The following is a 24,186-nucleotide window of genomic DNA, read 5'->3' as shown; positions in this document are numbered from 1 at the left end:
TCTCGCGCTTACCCTGACGAACGGATTGAGGTCGCTAGACAGGCGAAGCAGTAGCAAACAGGAAGTGCGGTGACATTTGTGTGCAGTATAGTATACGAATATTGTAGATTCAACCATGGTGTCGACTGATGCCCTGTTATTTATATTTTCGCTGTTCGACAGCGCAGCGCTTTTATTTCTCGCAGTGTTTTTCGTATCCTTTTACACATTTATTGTCCTTAGAATTTAGATTCATCGGTTTTGTGGCATGTTGGTGGCATGTAGTCCACGGTATTGGGAGTGGAGTGGACAGTGGGAGCAGTGTGAATGAATACATATGTACAATTTACATGTGAATTACTGAATCCCGGTATTCATTGAATCCTAGATCTTGGAGGGGACGTCTTTGATTGAATTCGGTATAGTAAATGTTTTCTACCACGTACTGACATTGAGGATAGTAACATTTATCCCCTTCACTATGACAGACATGCATTTTGATGTGTGGACCACCTACCTTTGTTACTGGTCTCCTTTCATCGGATACCTTCCACTGACCAAGGAGGTCTCCTTACACCTCCATGCACTGACACTGTTGTAAATTCCATTCCTGCAATGTTTTGGATTTGGCCATAGGATATATTCTTAGTCAGGCTGGCTGTGTGTGCAGAGTAATGTACCAAAGTTGATGGCCTTGTGACATACATAATGAAAAGGAAGGTTAATTCACAACAATGTGAGTTTACCCACATGTGCACCACCTGTGCACTGGATTATGCTGGAGCATAGTTAAATTTTTATGAAATATATTGAAATGCAAATATTGTTTTATTGTAATGTAATAGACAAAATAATAGAATAGTGGAGGAATGATATCAACCTACAAGAACTGCATTATGCAGAATGTGAACACCACAGAGACTATGTGTTGCTACTGTATCAATTCAGTAATGTAGTGTGATCCCTGCCCAAAACCAATTTACATTACTATAATAATATGACAAGTACTGTATTGCAGTATTTCTGTATTTTGGTAGCCTGTTCGCTGCACTTTTGAGATACACTGTCAGCTGGTTCTACCTCCTAGCCCTTGTACCAATATATTAATATGAGGGTTAGGAGGTACAGCCAGCTAATGATGTATCCCAACAACAGAGTGAAAAGGCTAGTAATATTTGGTGGACTAGTAAAACATCAATGTCTTGATGAGTTCTGTACAATAGTGCTAAGACATTCGACCTCTGACCCTGTGTCAATGTATATAAAAAGTCTTTATGTTTAATCAGATTCAGGCTTTTCAAAATACTGGGAGGTAAAATTGTACTGAACTCATTGCTTATGTGTCAATATTTACCAGTGAGATCTACCCCTTTTATCCTTTTTGTTCCTGGTGGTTGAATGGTTAGAATCACCACCTTAGATATTTGCAAGTTCCTGTGAGCCTTACTGTTGGTATTTCTTTCTGAATGGCAAGATATGAACCATGATTGTGTCTCAGTCATTGAGTCAACCCTAGATACATATTTGGAAACCATGTAGGATAGAGGATGTTATGTGAAGGATTTAATCCTACTGATCAGCTTACAGCGGCTGCAATGAATTGTATGCTCTCCAAGGAGTTGAAGTTATAGGGCAGTTGTGTTGATATAGGTCTATGCCATGGGTAATAATTATGAAGTGTTTTGAGCAGTGTGTGGAAAGTACCACTGACTACTTACAGGTACTTACAGGTCCTCTTCTGACTGTAGGCCTTGCTGGGCCTCTAATGTCAGCTCTGTTTGATTTTGTCTACGAGTGGGTTTATCTTCATAGAAGACTCTTCTTTACAACATTTTGCCATATTTAATATCATGATATGATAGAGTATGGTGTGACTTATGCAAAGTAAACAAATTCAAGTTGTTGTTTTTTACCTTAACTATATTAGATCATAACTCTTTCAGATTTAGAATGTGATTATTTGAATGCCACAGCATGCTGTGCAAGGCTTAACACAGTAAGTATTATATTTACATTTATATTGATGTATGTTTCAGGTTTTATTGTACTGTTTTATTGTACTGTTGCAGGTTTTAATGTACTTTCTCCCATCTTGTACTTAATTGTGCACACACACACTTACCCCCTAGGGAGAAAGAGGATTTCTGTGTGTCACATGCATGTATTAGGTTTTGGTAGGTGAAGCTAAAATTTGACACTCAGATAAACCTAGGTATGAAAGAAAGTAGGTCAACAGAATCATGATTTGTTATTAACAAAATATTGAGTTTTTTGCAAACATTCAGATGAAACTGATATTTATTTATAGATTTATAAAAACATATAACATATATAAAATAATAATTTTTACAATATTATATCTCTACAATTACACTCTATAAGTACATATACAGTATATATAATTAAATTTTATGTATCACTGCTGTAAAATAATTTAGTCATTTATACTAACAACATTTATACATGTATATTTTGTATGTCAGTTCTATATATAAATTCAGTGTACATTTGTACACACGTAAACATATGTATACAGACACCCACACATAGATGTATCAACAATATGTAATCCATACCATGTGTGGTTAGAAATCCAAATATTCTAGTTACTAATCCCACAAGTACTTCATATTGAAGGAATGACTAAGGCTCACATTCATGTATTAATCACACAGGAGTGTACTATATGATAAATTAATAATACACTTGTGTCTAAGAGGCAGATGAGTAAGCTATTTTTAGAAAAAAGTGTTAAGCTGATTGCACAACTTCTCTGTATTTGGGTTACTAAGTTACTAGTATTTCACTAATGAATGAACTATTCAGCTATAGTCAAGTCATAGTAAAAGGAAGGATATCCTGTTAAGACAAATATGGTGCAAAAAAAAAGAAAAACAAAACAATGCTGATGATCTCAAGAACATTTGAGATATATTGATATATTCAGAGCAAATAATTTTTGTTTTCAATAATAATAATAATAATAATATTTAATTCTTATATAGCACATTACATAGTTGCATAAAAATCTCAATGCGCTTCACATGATTTAAAAAAATGCATTAAATGATTGGAGAATAAAAAAAGATGAAATAAACTATGAAAACGGTTCAAGTGTTAATCCTACTTTGTGCATGGCAAAAATAATGTTTTTCATATACCTTGATTTTTGCATCACTGTCACCACTAGAGGGCATGATTTATTTGACAGCTACATTTGTAGTTGTAATTTGTATACATGTATATGTATTCATTGTTCTTCAGGAGATATACAAGTGGACATGTACATAGACTAAATAGCTATGTAGTATCCTAGTTATAATCTTACATTACACCCACTAGATCTACATTTGTCATTTGAATAGTATTAATTGTTATTTATTTGTATTAGAGATTACAATGAACATATTTTTCAAGGTTTAAAGTGTGTAAGCAATGATACAATATTATCTGTGAATGTTTTGCAAAAACTAGTGTTGAACATTTCAATATGTTGTTTAGTTTATCAGATTAAAGTGAATATTCCAAACGATATTTTTTAAGACAGAAATGAAGTCATAAAGAATCATTCCAGCATTTTGTCTTTGAAACAGTTGAAGGTTATGTCAGGAACTTGTCTGAACTTATTATAACTATGAATTCTTCATAAAGTAACTTAATTTAAATGACAATTCATGTAAGAAACAAGACACATTGTCTATTTCATTGAGGGTTATCCTAAACTCAACTCAAATAAGATAAAACACAGTAAGTGCATGACAAAAGTGATCCTGGATATAAGCCTACTTAGCAAAGAACTCAATACAAATGCCAAGTAATACAACTTGTATTAGTACAGTACAACAGAGACATGTAGGTTTATGAGAGTTAATAATTACTTTCACTTTGTATTGTGGCAATATATAATTCCCATTGTAAGGTATACATGAATTATAAACTATACTACATTTATATTAAATATTGATGCAGAGTTTGAAATACTAGACAAGTCACAGACACTCCAAGGTCATAGACTTAGTCAATACAATACAATTCCTATATACTGCCATGAGCATGGCACAACTTTGTTGTAGTTTAACACTAAAATTTTATGTAACCTGATTGTTTGATGTGTGACTGTTTCACCTAATAAATTGTTTTTTATCTTGTTTTTTTTTTTTACAGTGGGTACTGCCAGAAATCATTGCACATTCTCTTGTAACATGTCTTCTAGTTATGAACCAAAATTGGATTTTGTTTGCTGTAAATATTCCTTTGGCTGCGTACCAAATATACAAGTAAGGACGTGTTTATGTCACTGTCTAACCTTTCTAAGAAAGTTAGATCAGTCTGTAGAGCACTAATATAGAATGCTCAGTTGGTGTTCAATGCCCATACAAATTACTCAGTCAAGAAAGAAAGCAGTGTAGTCAGAAAAGAAGGTAGTGGAGAATGTCTGTGTTGTACTATGGTCTTTTGTTATAACAGTAAGGATAAGAATGGTATTATGTGCATAGTTTGTAGAAAACCAATACATGGTGCTTTACTTATTCAAAATTGTTATATATCGCAACTTGTAAGAAGCAAACAATTAGGAAATCTCATAGATTTCAATTCCAATTCATGATTTAGCCTGGAATCCATAGTACTAGTACACAGCAGCAAGACAGTGTGTGTGCTTTTATTCTGGCCAACAGGAAAACATTGAGTGGAATTCATGATTATTGTATTGAGAAAACATTGAATATCATGATATTCTTCCCCGTAGTATACATGTAGTATGTACAATTGAATGATGTCACAACATAGTAATTCTCCCGAGGGGCAGAACACATGTTAAGTTACTATACAATATTGTTGACATGGACCTATGACTGTTTAACCTTTAGATGGTCTGAAAGTGAAAGAATGATACAAAGTGTGTTAAATCATGCATAAGACAACCTGTGACATTGCTTGACCCATGTTTTAACAATTGATGAATAGTATAGTAAGTGAACACTGTGGCTTTCTTCAAAAGTCAAGTGCCGGTGTCCCCTTATTTACTGCCTGCATTTCATATTTGTTTCTTCTTTCAATGTTGATATCAATATTTGTCATCGTCGTAAACCGCAGCCTCTTTTAAGGCACAGTCCAAGACACACCACATTTCATGTTGACAGTTAAAAATACTGACTAGTTGGTTTTTTATGAGCAATTTACAAAGTAGACAAATAGAATGATTTCTTGATTAATAAATCATGTTTATTATGTTGGAGAGCTGTTGAGGTTTCTTGTCCTTTCGTATGCTTTGGCCCAGTTGTCAAATGAAAGTTGTGTTTATCTACCATTAACAGGAGACTGTCACAGTATGAACTTAAAGTGCCACACCTATGTTTTAACATCTATGGTCTATGGTTTAAAGTGCTACTGGTCATTGGCGGTATATGGACTCAACCGTATCAACAAATGTCTCAGTGGTACACCATAGAAGGAAATACATTGAATTCATAGAGACATAACATCAATTATGTAGATGCATAGAAATGAATTGTCCCATTATTACTTTTTATTTGTGTATAGTCTGGTTGCCAACTGTGGTATTGTGAGTGAAGGTATAAATGGTAACGATACTGTATAGGAACTAGACTATTTTGTGTGTCACAGTTAAATAGAGAGGTTTTTCAGAATTGCTTTATATTTCTTTATTGATATGTTAATAATGATGTTATTCCTTTTGATACATAGATTTATCACCGTTCCAAGTGGAAACACTGGCCTTTATGATCCAACAGAAATTCACAACAGAGGGCAACTAAAATATTACATGAAATTATCCATGGTTAAATTAGGATTTCACCTACTCTTCTTTTTTATATACCTGTACAGGTCAGTATTTCTTACTCTTTACTTTCATTATACTATCCTTTGGTAGATGCAGATTGAGAAATTGTTGTGTGTGTGTGTGTGTGTGTGTGTGTGTGTGTGTGTGTGTGTGTGTGTGTGTGTGTGTGTGTGTGTGTGTGTGTGTGTGTGTGTGTGTGTGTGTGTGTGTGTGTGTGTGTGTGTGTGTGTGTGTGTGTGTGTGTGTGTGCACGCGCGCGCATGTAGTTTCTACTTTCAGAAAGACAAGTTTACAAGACTGCAAGTTGTCAAACCAAACTCAGTTAGATTTAACTCATTCTGATTACCATTTTCTCTTCTTTTTTTTTTTCAGTATGATTTTGGCTCTTCTGTCAAGATCAGATTAAGCTGTCTTCAACACTTTCAAGTTATTGAGCTGATGGCAAATGTCCCCACCATCTGTACAAGTATTGGTGGCAGAAAATGAAGTGTGTATGTTTATACCTAAATGACTGTCTCCTTTCATTTTATTTTTATATCATTAGCTCATAGTATTCAGTAATAAACTGAATTGTTAAAAACTCTTTACTTAACTGATTGAATTGTTCTTATCCAACAAATCTGATCCCCAGTTCCTGATACAATCATTCCATGTTTATCCAATTGCTGGTAGAAAATTGTCCCACCCAGTCATTCCTTGTGAGTTTATTGCTTCCTGTAAAACTAAGTAATACCTACAAATATCAGCCATATATTTATTTTGCTGTTCATATGTAAGACAAGATTTTCTAGAAAAGTAAAGCTAAAAATGATGAGTGTTTGCTGAATATTTCATATAATTCTGCCGACTGAATTTACATTCATGTTGATAATAATACAAGTCTTTCAAATACTGCTCTAAGAGTAAGAGTTGCACAGAACTGTTCATGTTAGCGTGCTCTTGGTGAGAGTAGATTTCCTTGTGTGTCCAAACTACTCCCACTCCATAAAGGCTGTTTTAAATGTAAAGAGATAATTATGTGCTGGTGAATGACCTGTGATTCCTATGTTCACCATTGCTTCTCTGCACACTACTATCTTTATTTCTGTAAGAATACAGTCAATGTACATTTTGCAGGGTATTTTTTACATTAAATGAAAATAATATGCAATAACCTTAAATGGTTAGATACCGGATACCGGGGTAATATCAGGCTATGTATTAAGCACATGTTATTTATAAAAGTTAAACCATATGAGAATCAGTGTCTTAGGTATTAAGAATAGCATAAGGATAATGCTTTAAAATCATGTTTTGTAAGTTACTTTTTAAACTAACTCACAGATTAGAAAATCTCAAAGATCAGAAGTGCAATGAATTGACAATTTTACCATGATTACCTTGTAGGAAGATGTACAGATAGATGACTTAGCTTTCAGGAAGTGGTTTAATTTTAAGATTTGTGTTATAAGATAACAGAATTATAGACCCAATATTTGTGAAATGTAATGTAAGAAAATACATGTATAGAATATTTGGATGTCTAAATCATTCTGTAAGAATATCATTTTTTTAGGTTTGAAAATATCTGCATTTAATCAATTGTACATGTTTTGTCTATGTGAGATGGTAGAGTAGTGCAATTAGCTTAATAAGACATATTGGTAGCAGTTACTTGATTGTCATACTAAAAAGTATCAAGAAAACCTGAAAACTGATCTGCAAGCATTCTAAAACATTCCATACCAATGCACCATAAAGAGGTATTTGAATATGATTAGCTAAATACAAGCTGTTATTTGAAAGTGTGACAACATATCAAGTTTGTGATGACAATAATACAGGTTGATTGACAGGAGGATAATCACTGGTACATCATTTTGTAAGATTCAAGATTACAGTTCAGTAAGCGTCAGAGTACATTGAAACTGCTTGTGCTTCAGAACACAGCAAAAGTTATGCAGGGCAAAGCAAGCCTATATGTTTGAACATTTTAAAACCAATTGCCTCCAATAATCTGTCTTCTTATTAATTAAGATATTATATTTCCACTAATTGATTTATGATCATCAGAGTTTCTTCAGTTATCACAGCTCAGGAGGTTGATTCACATGGGACTGTTTGTATGTAAGATATATTTTGACCAGTTCTCTTCGCATCTAGCTTCAGTCTTTTGAAGTAAAAGATGATGATTGTTGTCATACAACATACTATATAATTTACACTATATCATGATGAAAGAACAAGTGTAAGTGTGGCATACTCGAGGAATTTTCTCGAGTGCTTGCTGTGTTCTCTGCGGCAGTACTTTCACAAGCATAGTGAGTTAAAGTACAGCAGAAAACACTGCAAGCATGAGTGCAAATACCCCTGAGTACCGATACTGGCACTTGCATGGCATGGGCTTCTGTTATTATTACATATGTTTATCTGAAAACAGCAAATTTCTGTAAAAGAGACACCATGCGATCACACACTTTTGCATTGTAGAATGAATAATGGTGTCCTCATTTGCATATCATTTGCATCCAGGTATGCAATAATGTTTTCGGTATTGCACTGTTGTACAAATACTACTAGTATGCACACACTGGTGTAAAGCAATTTCTGGTACATATGTAATAATGTTGTTTATTAATGAAGTATATGATGTGAAACAAAGACTTTAAACATGCATGTATCACATGTAATGCAACCTTGAAGTAAATCAATACATGTCAATGGCCACATACACTATCATCAACAGCATTTATTGATCCCTGCTTTAAATGAAATTTTTATAAGTTGAAAAGATAGTTCTATTGAAGCATCAAAAATGTGTCAAATAGAATATTGGCGCATACCAACCATTTAGCATCAGAAAACTATTAGTATAGATTGGGTAAATATTTAGCTGTAATCAATGAGAATTTAAACATACCAGTAAGTCAGTGATTTGTTAGTCTGCAAGATATGACATGCTGTGCCACCACGTCGTCAGACAACACTCACTTTGAGAAACTTGATAGAGCTGAGCAAGTAGACCTATTTTACAGTCTCTGATTTTGTCATTCATAGATAATTTACTAGCCATATTTGATAACGTGATGTTCCAAGTATAGTGAAACATTTCTATTTTACTGTGAAATTTTTGTGAAGTTTGAGAAGAACACAAAAATTGTAATCCTTAGAGGAATAATGTATGCAATGTTTAATAAACTACAAGAGTACCCTTTTTACTTTCACATCTGTCTTGTGTGTGAAATATTTGATTGTTGTGAATGTGACAGGTTTGTGTGTGTGTTACATGGATCACTGTACGATATTTTACCCACAAGTTTGTCTTGATTTGTGCTGTCGAACATAGCATGCTTGAAATCAGACAAATCTCACCTGTGTACAGGGTTTTGTGAAAACATATTTGACATTTTCGAAGCAAAGAATTACCATTCATGGTTTCTGAATACGTTCAGATATCAATAATTCATTGTAGAAGGAGATAGAAATCTTATAACCCAAAATAGATCAGAAGGTGTTCGTAAAATATTTGCAAGGAACTACAGAAAATGTATGCAGCTGATATGACTTCCCCAAAGATATTCATTTTTTGAATAGCTATAACACAATAAATTGACATGTTAAGACTCTATACAGGCTTTCTACCCAAGTTCATGATACTTTGACATTTACAAGTATTTTATTCAAAGCATGAGTTGAATTTAGTTATTGGTGCATTGTTATACAACATCAAGAACATTTTCATTCTTAAGCATACTTCTACTATATGTTAAGAAATATTGCTTATTGAGGAAGTTTTAAAATAAGGGACTTCTAAGTATACCTTTCGGAGATAGTTGTGAGTAAGATAAAGATAGTGTACAGTGTGACGTGGATGTGCTTGTAACCATGTGTATCCATGTATGTAGGACGTCATGTAAATTATTTCCTTGGGCACACCCAACCAATTGTATGCCATCCAAGTTGAAAAAACCCTCATAAATTTAGCATAGTATTACACAGTACGTGTACTCTATTTCATATCAGTCAAATACTTCACTTTCTCTTTCTTACATGATTTTGTTCAGATTACTTTTCATGGATGGTGTTCTGCGTATGTTAGTATTGTATACATGTAGGCAGGTACACCATAACAGGAAATGAGAGTGGAGTATGTGAGAGGGTTAGTAAAGACGCGATGAGTGTGTAAGGGAATCTCACATAAACATTTGTTGGTAGGAGCAGTGCATGCAGTTTCAATTCACAGCCTTATGTGTGTGTCGATACATTTTTAGTTGCACTACTGAATATTTTGTCCCAGCACTTTGAGACAAGTATTAAGTAACATTTTGGATTGTTTTAATAAAACACAAAATGTTACCGAGTAATAATACATTAAGCGATGGGCAAATCACCTACTTCGATGTTCATACTATTATTAAGAGGACAATCTCCACCTCAATATTCAATTGCACAGTTTCATTGAGATTAGTATAGATTGCGATAAATATTAGTTTATAGAATTTAGCGTAGACAGAGGCTGTGCAATAAACTGACTTATTTGGGTGTACGATTGGAATGATGCGATTTGATGTAAAAGATGGAGAATGATATGAAAGTCAAAATATCCAAATATTATTTGAAATATAAGTATTGAAACAATCAAAGAGATATACAGACAATATCGTCTTTGGGACCGAACAACCTTACAAATCGAAAGAAAACTTGTCTTTCTATTATTTAAATTTACTCTAATAGTTTTATTTATGAGATTTCAAGTAAAAGTCAAACCCGAATTCGAACTATGTGTGGTATATTGGTGAATGCTTAATTAAAGTCTTGTGCAAGTAAATCGCCTGAACGACTACTTAGCTTTTATTTGGATAACTACCTGTGTTTGGTGGACCACAGTGTGTGCAAAACATTATTGTGCAATGACATCATGGCCACTTGGTTTTAAGACATATGTTTACAGTCACATATCATCGCAGGGTCGTTTGAACCACGTCGGCCTAAAACTCACCATGGATTTGTAGTCATTAAATTAGTTTATAGAGCATGAAGGATGGATTACTCACTTTACATTTATCAGTAATGTGGCTGAAAGATCGTAAACTTTGAAGACAATCGAAGGACAACTGACTGTCGGAATGTTGACGTACCACGACCTATCTTTACATTTAATGACAGGACTTTTGTCGATCGTCACAAAAGAATTCAAATTAAAGCAATTTCAAATTCGTGACGAGTAGCTAAAACAGCCACTAAAACATGTCACTTTTAGATGATATAATACTGTATTTCATCGTAATAAATTAGTTATTGCATTACGACCTAACTACTTACGTGTAATGTTTCGCCTGTACAGTGGAACAGGCCTTGTCAAAATACTAGTATCCGTTTTGTTGTTTTACATGATTATCGAAATTTGACAGATCGACCCTGTGACGGATCCCGGTTGACGGATCTTCGATGTATGGTATTATAATAAACATCTGGTGCCTGTGTTCTCTACTTTCTGAATTTTGTTTCGGATAAATCGTTGTATCATGGCAAATAATGTCCCAGCAAAGTGAGACTGAAAATAATCAATATCATAGAACGATATGGCCCATGTTATCACTAATGATGAAACAGAGTTCAACGCACTTTTTTTTCACAATTTTGAAATATTTTCATTCATTCATTCATTCATTCATTCATTCATTCATTCATTCATTCATTCATTCATTCATTCATTCATTCATTCGGTGATCGTTCATTCATGCATGTATTAATTCACCCACCCACTCTTTCGTTCGTTCGTTCGTTCGTTCGTTCGTTCATTCATTCATTCATTCATTCATTCATTCATTCATTCATTCATTCATTCATCCATTCATTCATTCATTCATTCATTCATTCATTCATTCATTCATTCATTCAACTTCGAAACAGTGGAATAAAAGCTCAATTCCAGATTGGTTACTTGTATAACAATATAGAATGGGGCAACATTCATGACTAGCAATAATGCTAGCAAAATAATCTGTACAATATTTCAGGTTGACCCAAAACATCACTGTACGTCAAATGAGGGCGCATTCTAAGCTAAAACAATGACGTCATCCTTTTCTGGTAGGCTTCCTTCACATCCGGGCAATATTTAATTTGTGCGCAATCGCAGTATTAGTGAGTACACTGTTACGTCGTTTTGTTCGTTTGTTTCACCGTGACTGTGGTGATTTTTCGTTCTCATCTGCATAGGAAGAGGACACCTTCATGACGGAGTAGTCCTTGGTATATGACCGATGGCTCTTTAACGTTGTAAGTATCCAAAGCTTTCGTTTGAAACCTCTTATGGTGGACTTTTCATGAGCCACTTGCATGGTCGTCCATAACTGTTGATTCGCAACGTGATGTCACAGTCGACTCTGACTGTGTGTCTGGAAACTTGGGCCCCCAGGTACAGCAAACTACCTAAATGTAGCCATGATACGGACCACTTCCGTGTTCTCTTATTAACCACAGGCATGTATTGATGCAACCAGCATATATATAATAAGCCAACATGGTGAGAAAGAAGGGAAGAAATGAGTCAATAATGCGAGAGGAAATCGGAATATGCAGAAAATACTAGAAATGGAGTCCTGGTACCTTACAGGATTTAGGTCGAAGCATAGGTGACCACTTCATTCTTTTCATGAATGGCAGGCATGCATCAAAATTTATGAGACCTGACCCTACACTAGTACAGTGTCATTAGGAAGTGTTTAGGGGATGACAAAGAGAGGTTTCTTGCTCAATATGTGGATTTTGGTTTTCAGTGAGTGGTATGATATCTAACAGTTAACAGTTTGCTGTTGTCTCATTGTCAAGAAGTGTGAATAGAAATAACAGGATGCTAATGTTGTTATATTTTTGACTTTCTTCATAGCTGAGGACTACAACCCAGCTGAGGAACCAACAATCATGGGGGCATTCTTGGCGAAACCAAAGACAGAAAAGGAGAATGAACATGGATCAGGAAACGGAATAAGGTTTGGTTTGAGTAGCATGCAAGGATGGCGTGTAGAAATGGAAGATGCTCACACTGCTGTGTTAGGACTTCCTTATGGACTTAAAGAGTGGTCATTTTTTTCTGTCTTTGATGGGCATGCAGGCTCTAAAGTTGCTCAGTACTGTTCTGAAAATCTGCTAGATGAAGTCACCCAAAATTCAGATTTTAAAGGCACAAATAAAACCACTGCATCAATCCAACCTTCTCTGGACAATGTCAGAGATGGTATTAGGACAGGTTTCTTGAATATAGATAAGAGGATGCGTGAACTGCCTGAGCTACATACTGGTGAAGATAAGAGTGGTTCTACTGCTGTATGTGTTCTCATTTCACCCACTCACATCTTCTTTGCAAATTGCGGTGATTCACGAGGAGTCTTGATACGAGATGGTAGACCTTGTGTCATCACAGAGGATCACAAACCTGTCAAACCAGCAGAAAAAGAAAGAATTCAAAATGCTGGAGGAAGTGTGATGATCCAGAGAGTCAATGGCTCCCTTGCTGTGTCACGTGCCCTTGGTGACTATGAATACAAACGTGTAGAAGGTAAAGGGCAGTGTGAGCAGCTTGTGTCCCCAGAACCAGAAGTGTTGATAGCTGAACGTTGTGACAAAGATGAAGCTATAATTCTTGCATGTGATGGCATATGGGATGTAATGTCTACTGAAGAACTTTGTGATTTTGTTCGGTCACGATTGCAAATCACTGATAATTTGGAAACCATCTGTAATCACGTTGTTGATACCTGTCTGGGCAAGGTATGAATGCTTGTTTAATTCTTTACCCTCTTACCCACTGTTTTCTTTTCAGCTTGCTTTTGTGTAGACCATTTTCTTAGGGTTTTTTTTCTTAAAAAATATGATGCCATATTAAAATACCATGTTGCAAATTACTCAGTAATAACCCCTTTATAATAGTAAAGTTGACAATGTGGAGTAATGGATCAAATATTGAAGCATGTCTGTGAGAAGACACCATTGCATGACTTCTTCTGTTACCATAATATTTTAAGACCAATTCAGTTTCTTGAAGGATCTTTTCAATCCAAGTAAAAGACATACATATTCAGATTTTATGGTAGGAAAGGTAGCAATGTGTATTTGTGAATGTAGCCTAAATACACCTGGTATTTGCATGATAATTCAGCATTTGTTCATATGCACATCACAATAAATACATCAACCAAGCTAAACAGTTTTGAAAAGGTGTGCACTATATTGACACGCTTGGGTTTAGATAATGATATGCGCATGTACATTTCAGTGATTAATTATATAAACAGGAAGGTTGATGAGTTTATTCAGGTATCATTTATTCAAATCATGAAGTGCCTGAAAATTGTCCTATAAATCCATTTTATACCAAAGTTCACACACACATAGTACTAATTCTAAGATTTCATAATCATGATGAGATTCCTATTTTAGCAATGTAGCACAGTAGTATCTATATTGTATGATTGACTTTTATAGTTAGTTTTGTACAAATTGGGGTTTTTTAGCACATGGCATTAGTTCATGCAAAGGAAAACAAATATCTAAATTGTCAACCAGTTCAGGTCGTATGGAGTTGTTACTAGTAGGTTATGACCTTATTGTATTGAATTTGTGTAGATTAGTTGTGTATTATAACTTATTATTTATCAAAACTTGCCATTGAATGACATTGCATGGTCAAACTTGACATTTATGGTAGATGTATTCTTTGATTGCATGTATAATTCATTCACCTGTGCTACCTGTATGTTGAAATCATGAAGGGCTGTAGTTGTGATAATAATGTATTATATTTCAAAATCCACATTCTTTAAATGTATGCATGATAAGGAAAAAAAAATTGTGTGAAAGACACCATTTTGTTTCAGATTAACAGCAGCGTTTTAGTTTATTTTGTCATCTTGGTAAATATTTGTTTAGTCATAGGAAAGAGATAGATATTGAACAATAGCTATCAATGACAAAAGTACTATTTATACCACTGATGACTTGCAATTTATTTGTCAGTGTGTGACTAAGGGCACGTTTTTGTCACTTGAAAGACTCCTTCATACATGTACTTGTTCTGTGTGGAGCAGTTCACAGCTGTATGTCAGCAAACACCTAATGGCAAAGATGGACCAATTGTCTGATAGAATTGCTTATTTATTGCTTTTCAGTCAATTGAGGAACATCAATATATAATTGATAAAACAAAAAAGGGAAAGACATCCACTATTTAATGCTACGTCTAAGTATTTCAACATACTCTTTGTTTATGTGGCCTTGCAAGCCCGTTCATTTACTCGCCAAAACATCAAACCCAATTTATGTATTGTCATTCAACAATTCTCAGTCCTGCTGTAGTCATTATTGCTACCTGCCATATTGTGTTCATAAATTAAAGGTCGCTCAAAGGTCAAAGTTCAGGAGTGAAGTATGACTCATTCAGCAATGTTATGGCCTGACTGAATACTAATACTATTGTTGTTCTCAAAGGATGAATGAATTTGATGTATAAAGTGATTTACATATCTATTAGAGTGTAGGTAGAAGAATAAACACGCAATTTTATAAATTTGCAACATGATGACATGATGATGTAAAATTTTGTACTTGACGAAAAATGAGAATTTTACCAAGCAAGGGTATTTTTGCTTTCATTACTGCAGGGAAGTCGTGATAATATGAGCATTGTTTTGGTGACCTTCAACAATGCTCCTCAGGTATCAGATGAGGCAAAGCTGAAGGAAGCAGAGCTAGATGCCAGATTGGAAAGCAAAATAAAAGGTATGTATACTATCATTGATCGGGCATGCCTGTGGTTTGACAATGTCAGTAAATTCCAGTGACATATAACCACTGTCAATTCAATGTGTGGCTATATGCTTTTTCTAGTAAAATGTATTTTGTCAGCAGAAAGAAATGTCATAGCATAAATGTTTTTAAATCATTTCATTGTACAAGTATTGTTGTGTGCTATGTACAAGTATTGCTGTGTGGTATAGCATTTCCTCACTTGCAAAAATGAAACACTTGGTTGACATGACAATTCACAATTTTTACAAATTCTTGTGGTTTCCAATTCATGTTAAAATGTTTGACTCTGTTCTGAAAATATTCCAACATAAGATACTTTACTGTTTTCAAATGTTTTCATACCAATGTTTTCCCCAAAGGTATAGGGGTGTTGTTTTGGTGTGGAAAGGATGTGACCTAAGCATGGGGTTATTCCCTGTGGTTTCACAGAAATGAGAGCATTGATTAGCATTGTTTACCCACATTCTTATGGAACCCTTTGATAGGCAAATTAGCACACCAGACAGTGTTGGTCAGTTTGTTCCGAAACACTTCCAAGAAACAATGCAATTTGCTTTAACATTAACAATGACTATGACATATCACTGCTCTATACAATATTTACCAAAAGCTTAATGCATGATAACTTTTCCTTTTGATGTATGAAACACATTTTAATCGTCATATAGATTGATCACAGCAAAACATATCAGGAAAGTAAGTGACCTTGTTTTCCAAGGCTCACCAAATTGCAGTTATCCTCTAGTTCACCAATCTTTCCATAGTTTTGGTTCAGAGTTAGTATGATATGGTCTCATTGCTTGTCACACTTTGCTGCAGATGTGAAAGTGAAAATCAACTGTTTGTACATGCAAATAATTGAGTGCCAGAAAGCAAATCAGGACCATTTATGCACCCTTTTTCTTTTGATAGATATTCTAGAGGGGTATGAGCCTGGTGATATAGATTTTGGTCATCTCATGCACATATTGTCTGGTGAAGAAATTGTAGGTTTACCGCCTGGAGGGGGTATAGCTGCAAAGTAAGTAGTTCATGCACTTGACGTAGATTGTATCTAACTTGTATAAAAAGCAAATATAGGTGTACAAGCAGCTTTATGGAAGATTAATGATGCCCATTTACTTTGTATCATTACTTGAATGGAGAACAAAATGTAGTCATTATTGGGGTGTGACATAGTTTAAGCATTACACACTATGGTGTACTTGAATTGTTCAACCTAGTCTTGTCTTTGCTGAGGTCAGGCTGTTATGACTTGCCTGATAGGCCTTAACAACAATGACCCTACACATAGCAACTGTTCCACTAGGGTGTTTGGTTAAATAGGGCTAAGGTTTTACAAAGAATGTTACAGTGACTATGTTAAAGTAACTCTTGATATTTTAAGCTCATGAAATGGATAAATTGCATATCCCATGAAATCAATTTTCCAAATTTGTTATTGGCCCCCTGACAACCATAATAATGGCCCTGGCAACCACAAATTGACTTAATTATTATCTTCATAGTAACAACATAGAATAATAATTTCAGTATAATTAGTTGTGCTACAAAGCCATTATTTCATTAATCCTGTAATTACACATACATCTAGTATTGTATTGTATTTCATGATACCCTTTAATTTCTAGAAAACCAAAATGTTCAGTTGTAATCAAAGTATTCTAAGGAGTATAGCAATATCATCATGTGTGCATAAAAAGTGTGATAAGATGCATTGTAATATCATGGCATGTTCACAATCAACAACATGCTGAAGTAAGTATCAATAGAATGAGTCACCAAGCTAGGCAGACTGTTATTCTGTACATGTGTCACATGAAGAGCTACATGTATTCTTGTAAGATTGTGAAATACTTGCACCTGATATGTAATAGACTAGATATTATTTTTACAACCACAATCCAAAGTTGATAATCCTGGAGACGGCCAGTCCTTTGAAGGGAAAACTGCACGGTTATTAAATTGATACATCTGTTTTGTTCATGCCTCAGTTCCCTTTAAAGTGCCTTCATGTGTGAGATGCCGAGCCTCACATATGACAAAGCTGTATGTAATTTTGTGGCTGTCTGCTTTTTCTGTGCATTTTCTGTTTTCCTAGCTTCAGACTGGAAATTGATAGATACAAAAAAAAATCTGTTTTCCTAGCTTCAGACTGCAAGTTGAGAGATATTCCCTTTTCCTAGCTTTCAGGCTGCCCTCAGTGTTGAAGTTTTAAGAGAAGACTTCCTTTATCCTTCTACTCCCCATCTTTGGTTTTGAAATATTCTGTATCAGTTCACCACTTTTAAAATGACATGGTGTTTATAACTTGAAAATACATTGCATTTTATTTTGTTATTTATTGGGTTTGCTTCAGGGCTTAGTTAGCACAATGAACTCAAAAATGTTGACATTCATGATTGTGCTAGGAGTTTGGCATACATTTGAAAGCATATTTTGAAAATTTGAAGGAGTGTGTTAGTGCCACTATTGTGCAAGCAGTTCTGTTTTCATTACATGTGTATGTGTACACAAACCACCAAGTACATTTATGAAGACAGAGGAGAAAAAAATTGATCAATTGGTATTTGGGAATTCATTGTATTAGTGGGAACAGTTCGGGATGACATGATCTAGATTATTACAATGTCTTGGGGTAAATGTCCTACAACAATAACATGTCTTGTCTGAGTAGTCTAAGTGTAGTGATGAATCGTGGTGAAAATATATAAACTCAGTAAAATCATAATAATAATTATAATATATACTCTATTTTGGTATGTTTTGTGCAAAAATTACAGAATATTAAAGTTTCCTTGTATGTGTGATGTGCTAAATGCTGTGTAAATGTGTTTAGGTTTATATAGCAGTTAGCTGAACAATAGTGCGATTGTTTCCAGCAAATTCCTTTCTTTGCTGGAATAAAATAAACAGAATGTGAGAGTGCTAACACACTAGCAGTGCTTGTTTGTTGAAATGACATCATTTGCAGATTTCCTATGTTAATTGAAATAAGAGTAGGATTAATGGATACTGTGCTAATGTGTGAGTAAATGACCCATTCCAAGGACAAATGCTACTGGTCTTACTAGAAATGCTCTTAAATCCACATTCACCATTCTAGAGACAAATTATGATTTTAAGTACAGGGTGATGTGCAATGTCAAAATTCTAAGTAAGTAAAATTGAGCAAGAAATGACCTCTTCTTTCAAAATCTTCCAATGTAGATTATTGTACACATAATGTTTTGAAACTTGACTTGGTAACTCGACTATTGATTAGGAAAATAAGGAAAAAGAAAAGAAAACTCTACCCTATGAAAGGTACAGTGTATAGTAAATGTCATTAGTAGTAAATCAGTGTGAGTGATGCATTTTCATTCAGAATTATAAATGGAGGATGCCACTATGATAAACTGTATACTACTGGAACATCTGTTCTCTGACACATTATTTGCAAGAGTCAAAACAATGACTACATATCCATTACACAATATGTAACACAGCCCATTTATCAGAAATAATAGTGATGGTACCACACTGTATGTACAGTGTATGCCATTCAAAGGGTCACACAGGTACACTTTGTTCAACATAAAAAGTGAAACTCATTTCAGCTGTGCCAATGTCAGTTATTTCCAGGAAAGAGATGGCATCTGTATAGTTCACCCCTAAAATAGATTTAATAATGTCCTTGGATACTGTTTGTTACAGAATTGCTAACAGATAACTGTGAATGAATTATATGATGAAGACAGAATGTGATTAATTATATAATGATCAATACATTTATTTTTTATTGAGCTATTGAGCCATGTCCAAATTTTACCATGAGTGTGAACGAGAGCCCTGATTTTTTAACCTGCAGATTTGAGTCAAGTTTTATATTTGTAATTATTGACAGTACATGACAGGAACTTGTACATGTATTAAGTCCATGATTAGTATTCAAAATCATGATCAAGGAAACACACATGCTTCCTGAGTTGCATGTAAAAGTGACAGAAGACAGAGAAAATTTGGTCTGCCCTCAGGACCAATATTCTTTTCATGGGGAATATTTAGCCTGTGGCTGACCATAGAAAAGCAATAGTAGACAGAGAAAATAATGTCCATACTCAGGACCAATATATTTTTTCACATGGAATATTTAGTATGTTGCTGACCAAGTGTCTTTCTTCTTGTAGGCGTAATACGATTGAGGAAATTTTGCACAGATTAAACCCATCAGCCAAACAAGATGAGGTAAGATGAACATTGAGGTTATCAGATCACACATTAGCTAATTATTTCATGTAAATCAGTCTCAATAATATTAAAGTGATAATACAGCTAGTAATTGGCGAGTGTGCTTTGGATGGGTAAATGATCATGTGCGATTGAAACTAGCGGTCCAGTAATAAAAAACAAGGAAAACATGCAAATTGTATGATTATGGGTTACATGTCTCCTTGTTATTTATTAGTGAGACTGGTAGTTTACCAGCTGATGTTAATTTATTATGACCCAAATAGTCAGTCAATTGATTATGCTACATTTCGTGTGAAATGCGCTATTACTTAATTATTTGATGTCATTAATTGAAAGTGTATATTTCTACTTGGTTGTTTTCCAGCATAACACTAAGTTAGCAAATATAACATGAATTCTACACATGAATTTTATCACACAAATTGTGTTTTTGAAACAGAATTTTATTAGTTATGATCTTAATAAGTGTCTGTGACTGTATCTAGTACCAGTTACAATAAGCTAAACTGAATCTTGAAGTATGAATGTTCATGTAGTCATTTCATATTATTTCGTGAGTGTGTGTGTGTGTGTGTGTAAGTATCAGTCTGTAGTTGACTGATTCAGCGTCACGAGAGTCAGTCATGGTTGGGTTGATCATACCAAATAACTTCCTTGTTTTAATTTTGTTCTACAATTCCAATACATGTATATGTAGCATGTCAGGTTAATAAGCATGGTACTGATATTGTTACTGCTGTACTGACTAATTAGGACCATGTTGTTTAGTTTCATCTCTGCTCTCTTACAGAATAATTCCACGGACGATGCATGGTAGTAAAGCAACCAACCAAAAGGTCAGCTTTTCAGCTTTTGACAATGCTAGAGAAACTAAGTGTCAGTGTGAATTCCTCCCAAGTAGTCAGGAGATGATAATGAATAAATGTGTGTATGTAGAAGAGTGCTTTTTTTGAGAACATTTTGAAGTTGAGTTTTATTAATAATAATCATCATCAGAGTCATCATCATCAGAGTCATCACTTTTGTTATTGTAAGTTTTGCCGTGTGGTATTTGGGATGGGTATGGACGAAATATCAGCTAATGTTAATAACATAACATAACAATTACTGTGTGTACAGCTATTTTCATGAATGTCTTCATTTAATGGAATGAAACAAACAAAAAAAAAGTTCTTTAAACATTCTAGATTGATAGATTCTGTTGTAACAATTTGTATGCATGACAGTGATCTGACTTTCCCAAGTATTCATGAATCTAGTGAATTTTTAACAATTAGATGCAGACTGTGAATCTGTAAAAATGAGAATTTCACAACTGGGTCCAAAGTTATAGTGTTATGGTACCCAGAGAGTAAAGTCAATTATAGATTCATCCCACCAGCGTTTTATTCATGTACACACATAATGCACTTGTTGTCAAGACAAAATATCGCTATCAATGGAAAGGGGTCTAAAAATCAACCAATACTCAAAGACTGTTTAGACAATACTTGAGTACTTGCAATTACATTTTAGATGATGCACAGTGTCCAAATGACATTGTAGATATAGTAACTAACATAGGCACCATGGCAGATATAAGGCTGCGCTACCTAATTTGATTTCATCCTATTGGTCTCTGTAAATACATGTGGGAGATTTGAATTTAATGCGCTTATTATTCAGAGAAATGTATTGGACATGAAATATATGATCATTTGCAAGCTTTTGGTATTCAAGTTATATCTAAAAGAAGACAGTGGAATGAAATTCTCATTCCATATAGTTATACGTAACTTCCAGGAGCAAAAAAAAAGTTTGCTATGATTTGATATTTTCAGCTGGTTCTCAGGAACACAGTGGCCCTTTTAGAAACACACCAACCTTTCAAGGTTGTGCTATTCAGAGCGTGAAGTTCATCAAAGCCTTGGATATCTATCATGATGTATGTACAACAATCATTAAAAACAGAAGACATACATCAGTTTTCCTACATTGAAGGCACAGATTCATTGTATAGTGTACTGATTGAAGTGACAGTAGTCTTAGTGGCTTGGCTGTATAATAAAGTTACACTGATGTTTTTCTGAAAGGAAGTAGTTTCTTAGTGTTTGAACATATACCGGGTACTAATTTTTGATGTACAATTCAATTGCAAGATAAAGGTTAACACTTCAGCAACTTTATTGATACTTATAACTTCTCCTGGTGTGAGGTGTTTTAGTGAGATGTATTCAGACTTGTTTCCACAAGATATGAAAGCATATCTGATTTGTACATAGGCAACTCCTTCAATCAACTTTCAGACTAGGTAGCAGTGAAGTCTTTACAAGTACATAACATAGAGGTATTAATTCTAGGTATTTGCATATAGATGTGTGCGCATGTCTGTCCTGTCTGTGTGAGTGTGTATGCATGTCTGCCATTTACACATATGTGTGTGTTTAGTTCAGTAGATTCAAATATGATGCTAGCCAGGATGTTTGATCATTGATCCCAACAGCTACTGTAGTTTCTGAGATATTTAATACACGGCACCATCACTTGATTCCAAGTTTTACTGAAAACAATGGCATCTAAGGACCAGAATTGAAATCTGTCAGATTGAAGGAGTGACATATCATTGGTTGACTTGCAGTAGTTAAGAAGCTGGTTGCTAACAGGTTATTTGACACCAGTGTTTCATGTTAATGAACCATATTATGGCATACAACCAACCTTCTAAACTGCTTCAAGTCAATCCACCTATCAGAATTCAGTAACTGATGAACTCTTTCAAAAGAGCTAGTATTCTTATGCCAACTTTGACACCAGGCTTTTTGCTGTAATTGGTTGGTTTAAAGCTTTCTGCTGGTGAGTTTATAGAAAATGTAAATAAACATGTGCCATAGTAGAATGCATTCTGAGTGTTTATTTTTTTAAACATACAACACCCCACCCCCCATTTGCTGTCCTTCTCCCAAAAATGATGTTGGAATTATACCACTGATGTTACCTCAAGCTCATTATACATGCAACATAGGCTGTCCTAATTGGACTTGCCGTGTCATATGTGCTTTAGATATATTAGTTATATCAATATTCGAACAAGGGTGGTAGGCAAAATGAGAAGAAATGGGCAGAATTCTATGTGGAGATCAGGTCTGTTTGGGTTCAGCAATTCTGATTACATTGTAAAACCATTATGTACACCAAAATGAAACTTCCGCTGTGAGAAATGGTCAAATGTCGTTCTGATATATAACATCCTGGTCTCAAGTGTGTATATTGTAGTTCTGAAGTTAATTGTAGAGTTCAATAGATATATTCTTTAGGTCTGGCCATTTCCCATGTTTTTGCTGACTCTTTACATGTAATTATACCTTATATATATTGTATCAGTATGAATGATCTGATCACAGACAGACATTGATAGACAAAAACAGACAGACCATAATACATTGTGACCAATTCGTAAACTGTGGAAATATTATTCTAATGGAAATGTTATGAATGGCTTGTTATTGTAAGAACACAGACAAAGATATGATTTATTTTAGCATAAAATTGACAAGTAGAAATATGACAGGTGAAACACTATGCTTCTTTCTTAGAGGTTGGGGTCTTCTCTGCCACTTCAAGTGGATTAGGACTCCTCTATGTGGGAAATCAGTTCATCCTGTTACTGTGTTCATTACTGGTATCTAGGTAACTGTAGAAGGGGGTGTCACCATTCATGTCATGTTTGTCAACATCTAGCTTTTACAGTTCTTTGTTATTTATGACCAAATGATGGTATACCTCTACCAAATTTATTACAGCTTTGTGGGGTAGAGGTCATCTTGTAGCACTGGAAGTCACCACATTTTCATGTGTAACGCCAATAACTCGATGGGGTGGGGGTTATCTGGCTTGGAATGTGGGGATGTCTTTGAAAGATTATTTCATATACCTTGCAATACTACACCTCACCAACACCATGCACATACACAATCTGATTAAAATCTGATGTAGTGAACTTGGCATGATTTCTTTATTTACCTCTTACTATTATTGTCATTTGTTCTTTTTCTTGTTGTGAGTGCCTTGTACCAACATCTGACACCATACCATAGGAGTTCTTGTACAAATTCCATATTTTTGAGTAGCTAATCAGAATCTGTCTTGCAACCAACACTCGAAACAAAGAGAACCACTGAACAACAACATTGTCTGTGCTCGAGCTATTTTTGAACGGGATATTCTGAGGTACTGTACCCACATGTTTTGGTGTACATATCATGCATTCTCATTTATCGAGTAAATCCACTCAGCACTTGCATTTTGTATGAGAACTATGGTATTGTGTCAAATGTCAGTACAAAGTGTTCACAGAACAAAAAAGAACAAACAGTGAACAATAAAAGAAGGGATTAAATAAAGAA

The 24,186-nt window shown here is 34.6% G+C and overlaps 2 protein-coding genes across 2 annotated transcripts; both read left to right on the top strand.

Annotated features, from left to right (window-relative positions):
* The first annotated feature begins 96 nt into the window (after window positions 1-96).
* LOC144451543 (protein cornichon homolog 4-like) lies at window positions 97-8,985 on the top strand. The gene is made up of 5 exons (XM_078142422.1): window positions 97-193; window positions 1,907-1,975; window positions 4,144-4,256; window positions 5,686-5,826; window positions 6,155-8,985. Exons 1-5 carry the CDS (start codon window positions 116-118, stop codon window positions 6,186-6,188), a joined length of 435 nt encoding a protein of 144 aa, XP_077998548.1. The 5' UTR covers window positions 97-115; the 3' UTR covers window positions 6,189-8,985.
* A 2,921-nt stretch (window positions 8,986-11,906) lies between these two features.
* LOC144448569 (protein phosphatase 1B-like) lies at window positions 11,907-22,674 on the top strand. The gene is made up of 6 exons (XM_078138848.1): window positions 11,907-12,043; window positions 12,654-13,534; window positions 15,424-15,541; window positions 16,484-16,592; window positions 19,741-19,798; window positions 20,595-22,674. Exons 2-6 carry the CDS (start codon window positions 12,689-12,691, stop codon window positions 20,619-20,621), a joined length of 1,158 nt encoding a protein of 385 aa, XP_077994974.1. The 5' UTR covers window positions 11,907-12,043; window positions 12,654-12,688; the 3' UTR covers window positions 20,622-22,674.
* The last annotated feature ends 1,512 nt before the right edge of the window (window positions 22,675-24,186 follow it).

Source organism: Glandiceps talaboti, chromosome 2 (genome assembly GCF_964340395.1).
Source record: "Glandiceps talaboti chromosome 2, keGlaTala1.1, whole genome shotgun sequence".
Classification (NCBI taxonomy): Eukaryota; Metazoa; Hemichordata; class Enteropneusta; family Spengelidae; genus Glandiceps; species Glandiceps talaboti.
Note: the sequence above shows the minus strand (reverse complement) of the source record. Positions and strands in the feature narration are given on the sequence as shown.

Coding starts and splice junctions, on each gene's coding strand:
- LOC144448569 (XM_078138848.1), top strand. CDS start 12,689: ATGGGGGCATTCTTGGCGAAACCAAAGACAGAAAAGGAGAATGAACAT. Junction 13,535..15,423: donor TTGATACCTGTCTGGGCAAG/GTATGAATGCTT, acceptor TCATTACTGCAG/GGAAGTCGTGATAATATGAG. Junction 19,799..20,594: donor CATCAGCCAAACAAGATGAG/GTAAGATGAACA, acceptor GCTCTCTTACAG/AATAATTCCACGGACGATGC.
- LOC144451543 (XM_078142422.1), top strand. CDS start 116: ATGGTGTCGACTGATGCCCTGTTATTTATATTTTCGCTGTTCGACAGC. Junction 194..1,906: donor TATTTCTCGCAGTGTTTTTC/GTATCCTTTTAC, acceptor TAACTATATTAG/ATCATAACTCTTTCAGATTT. Junction 1,976..4,143: donor GCTGTGCAAGGCTTAACACA/GTAAGTATTATA, acceptor TTTTTTTTACAG/TGGGTACTGCCAGAAATCAT.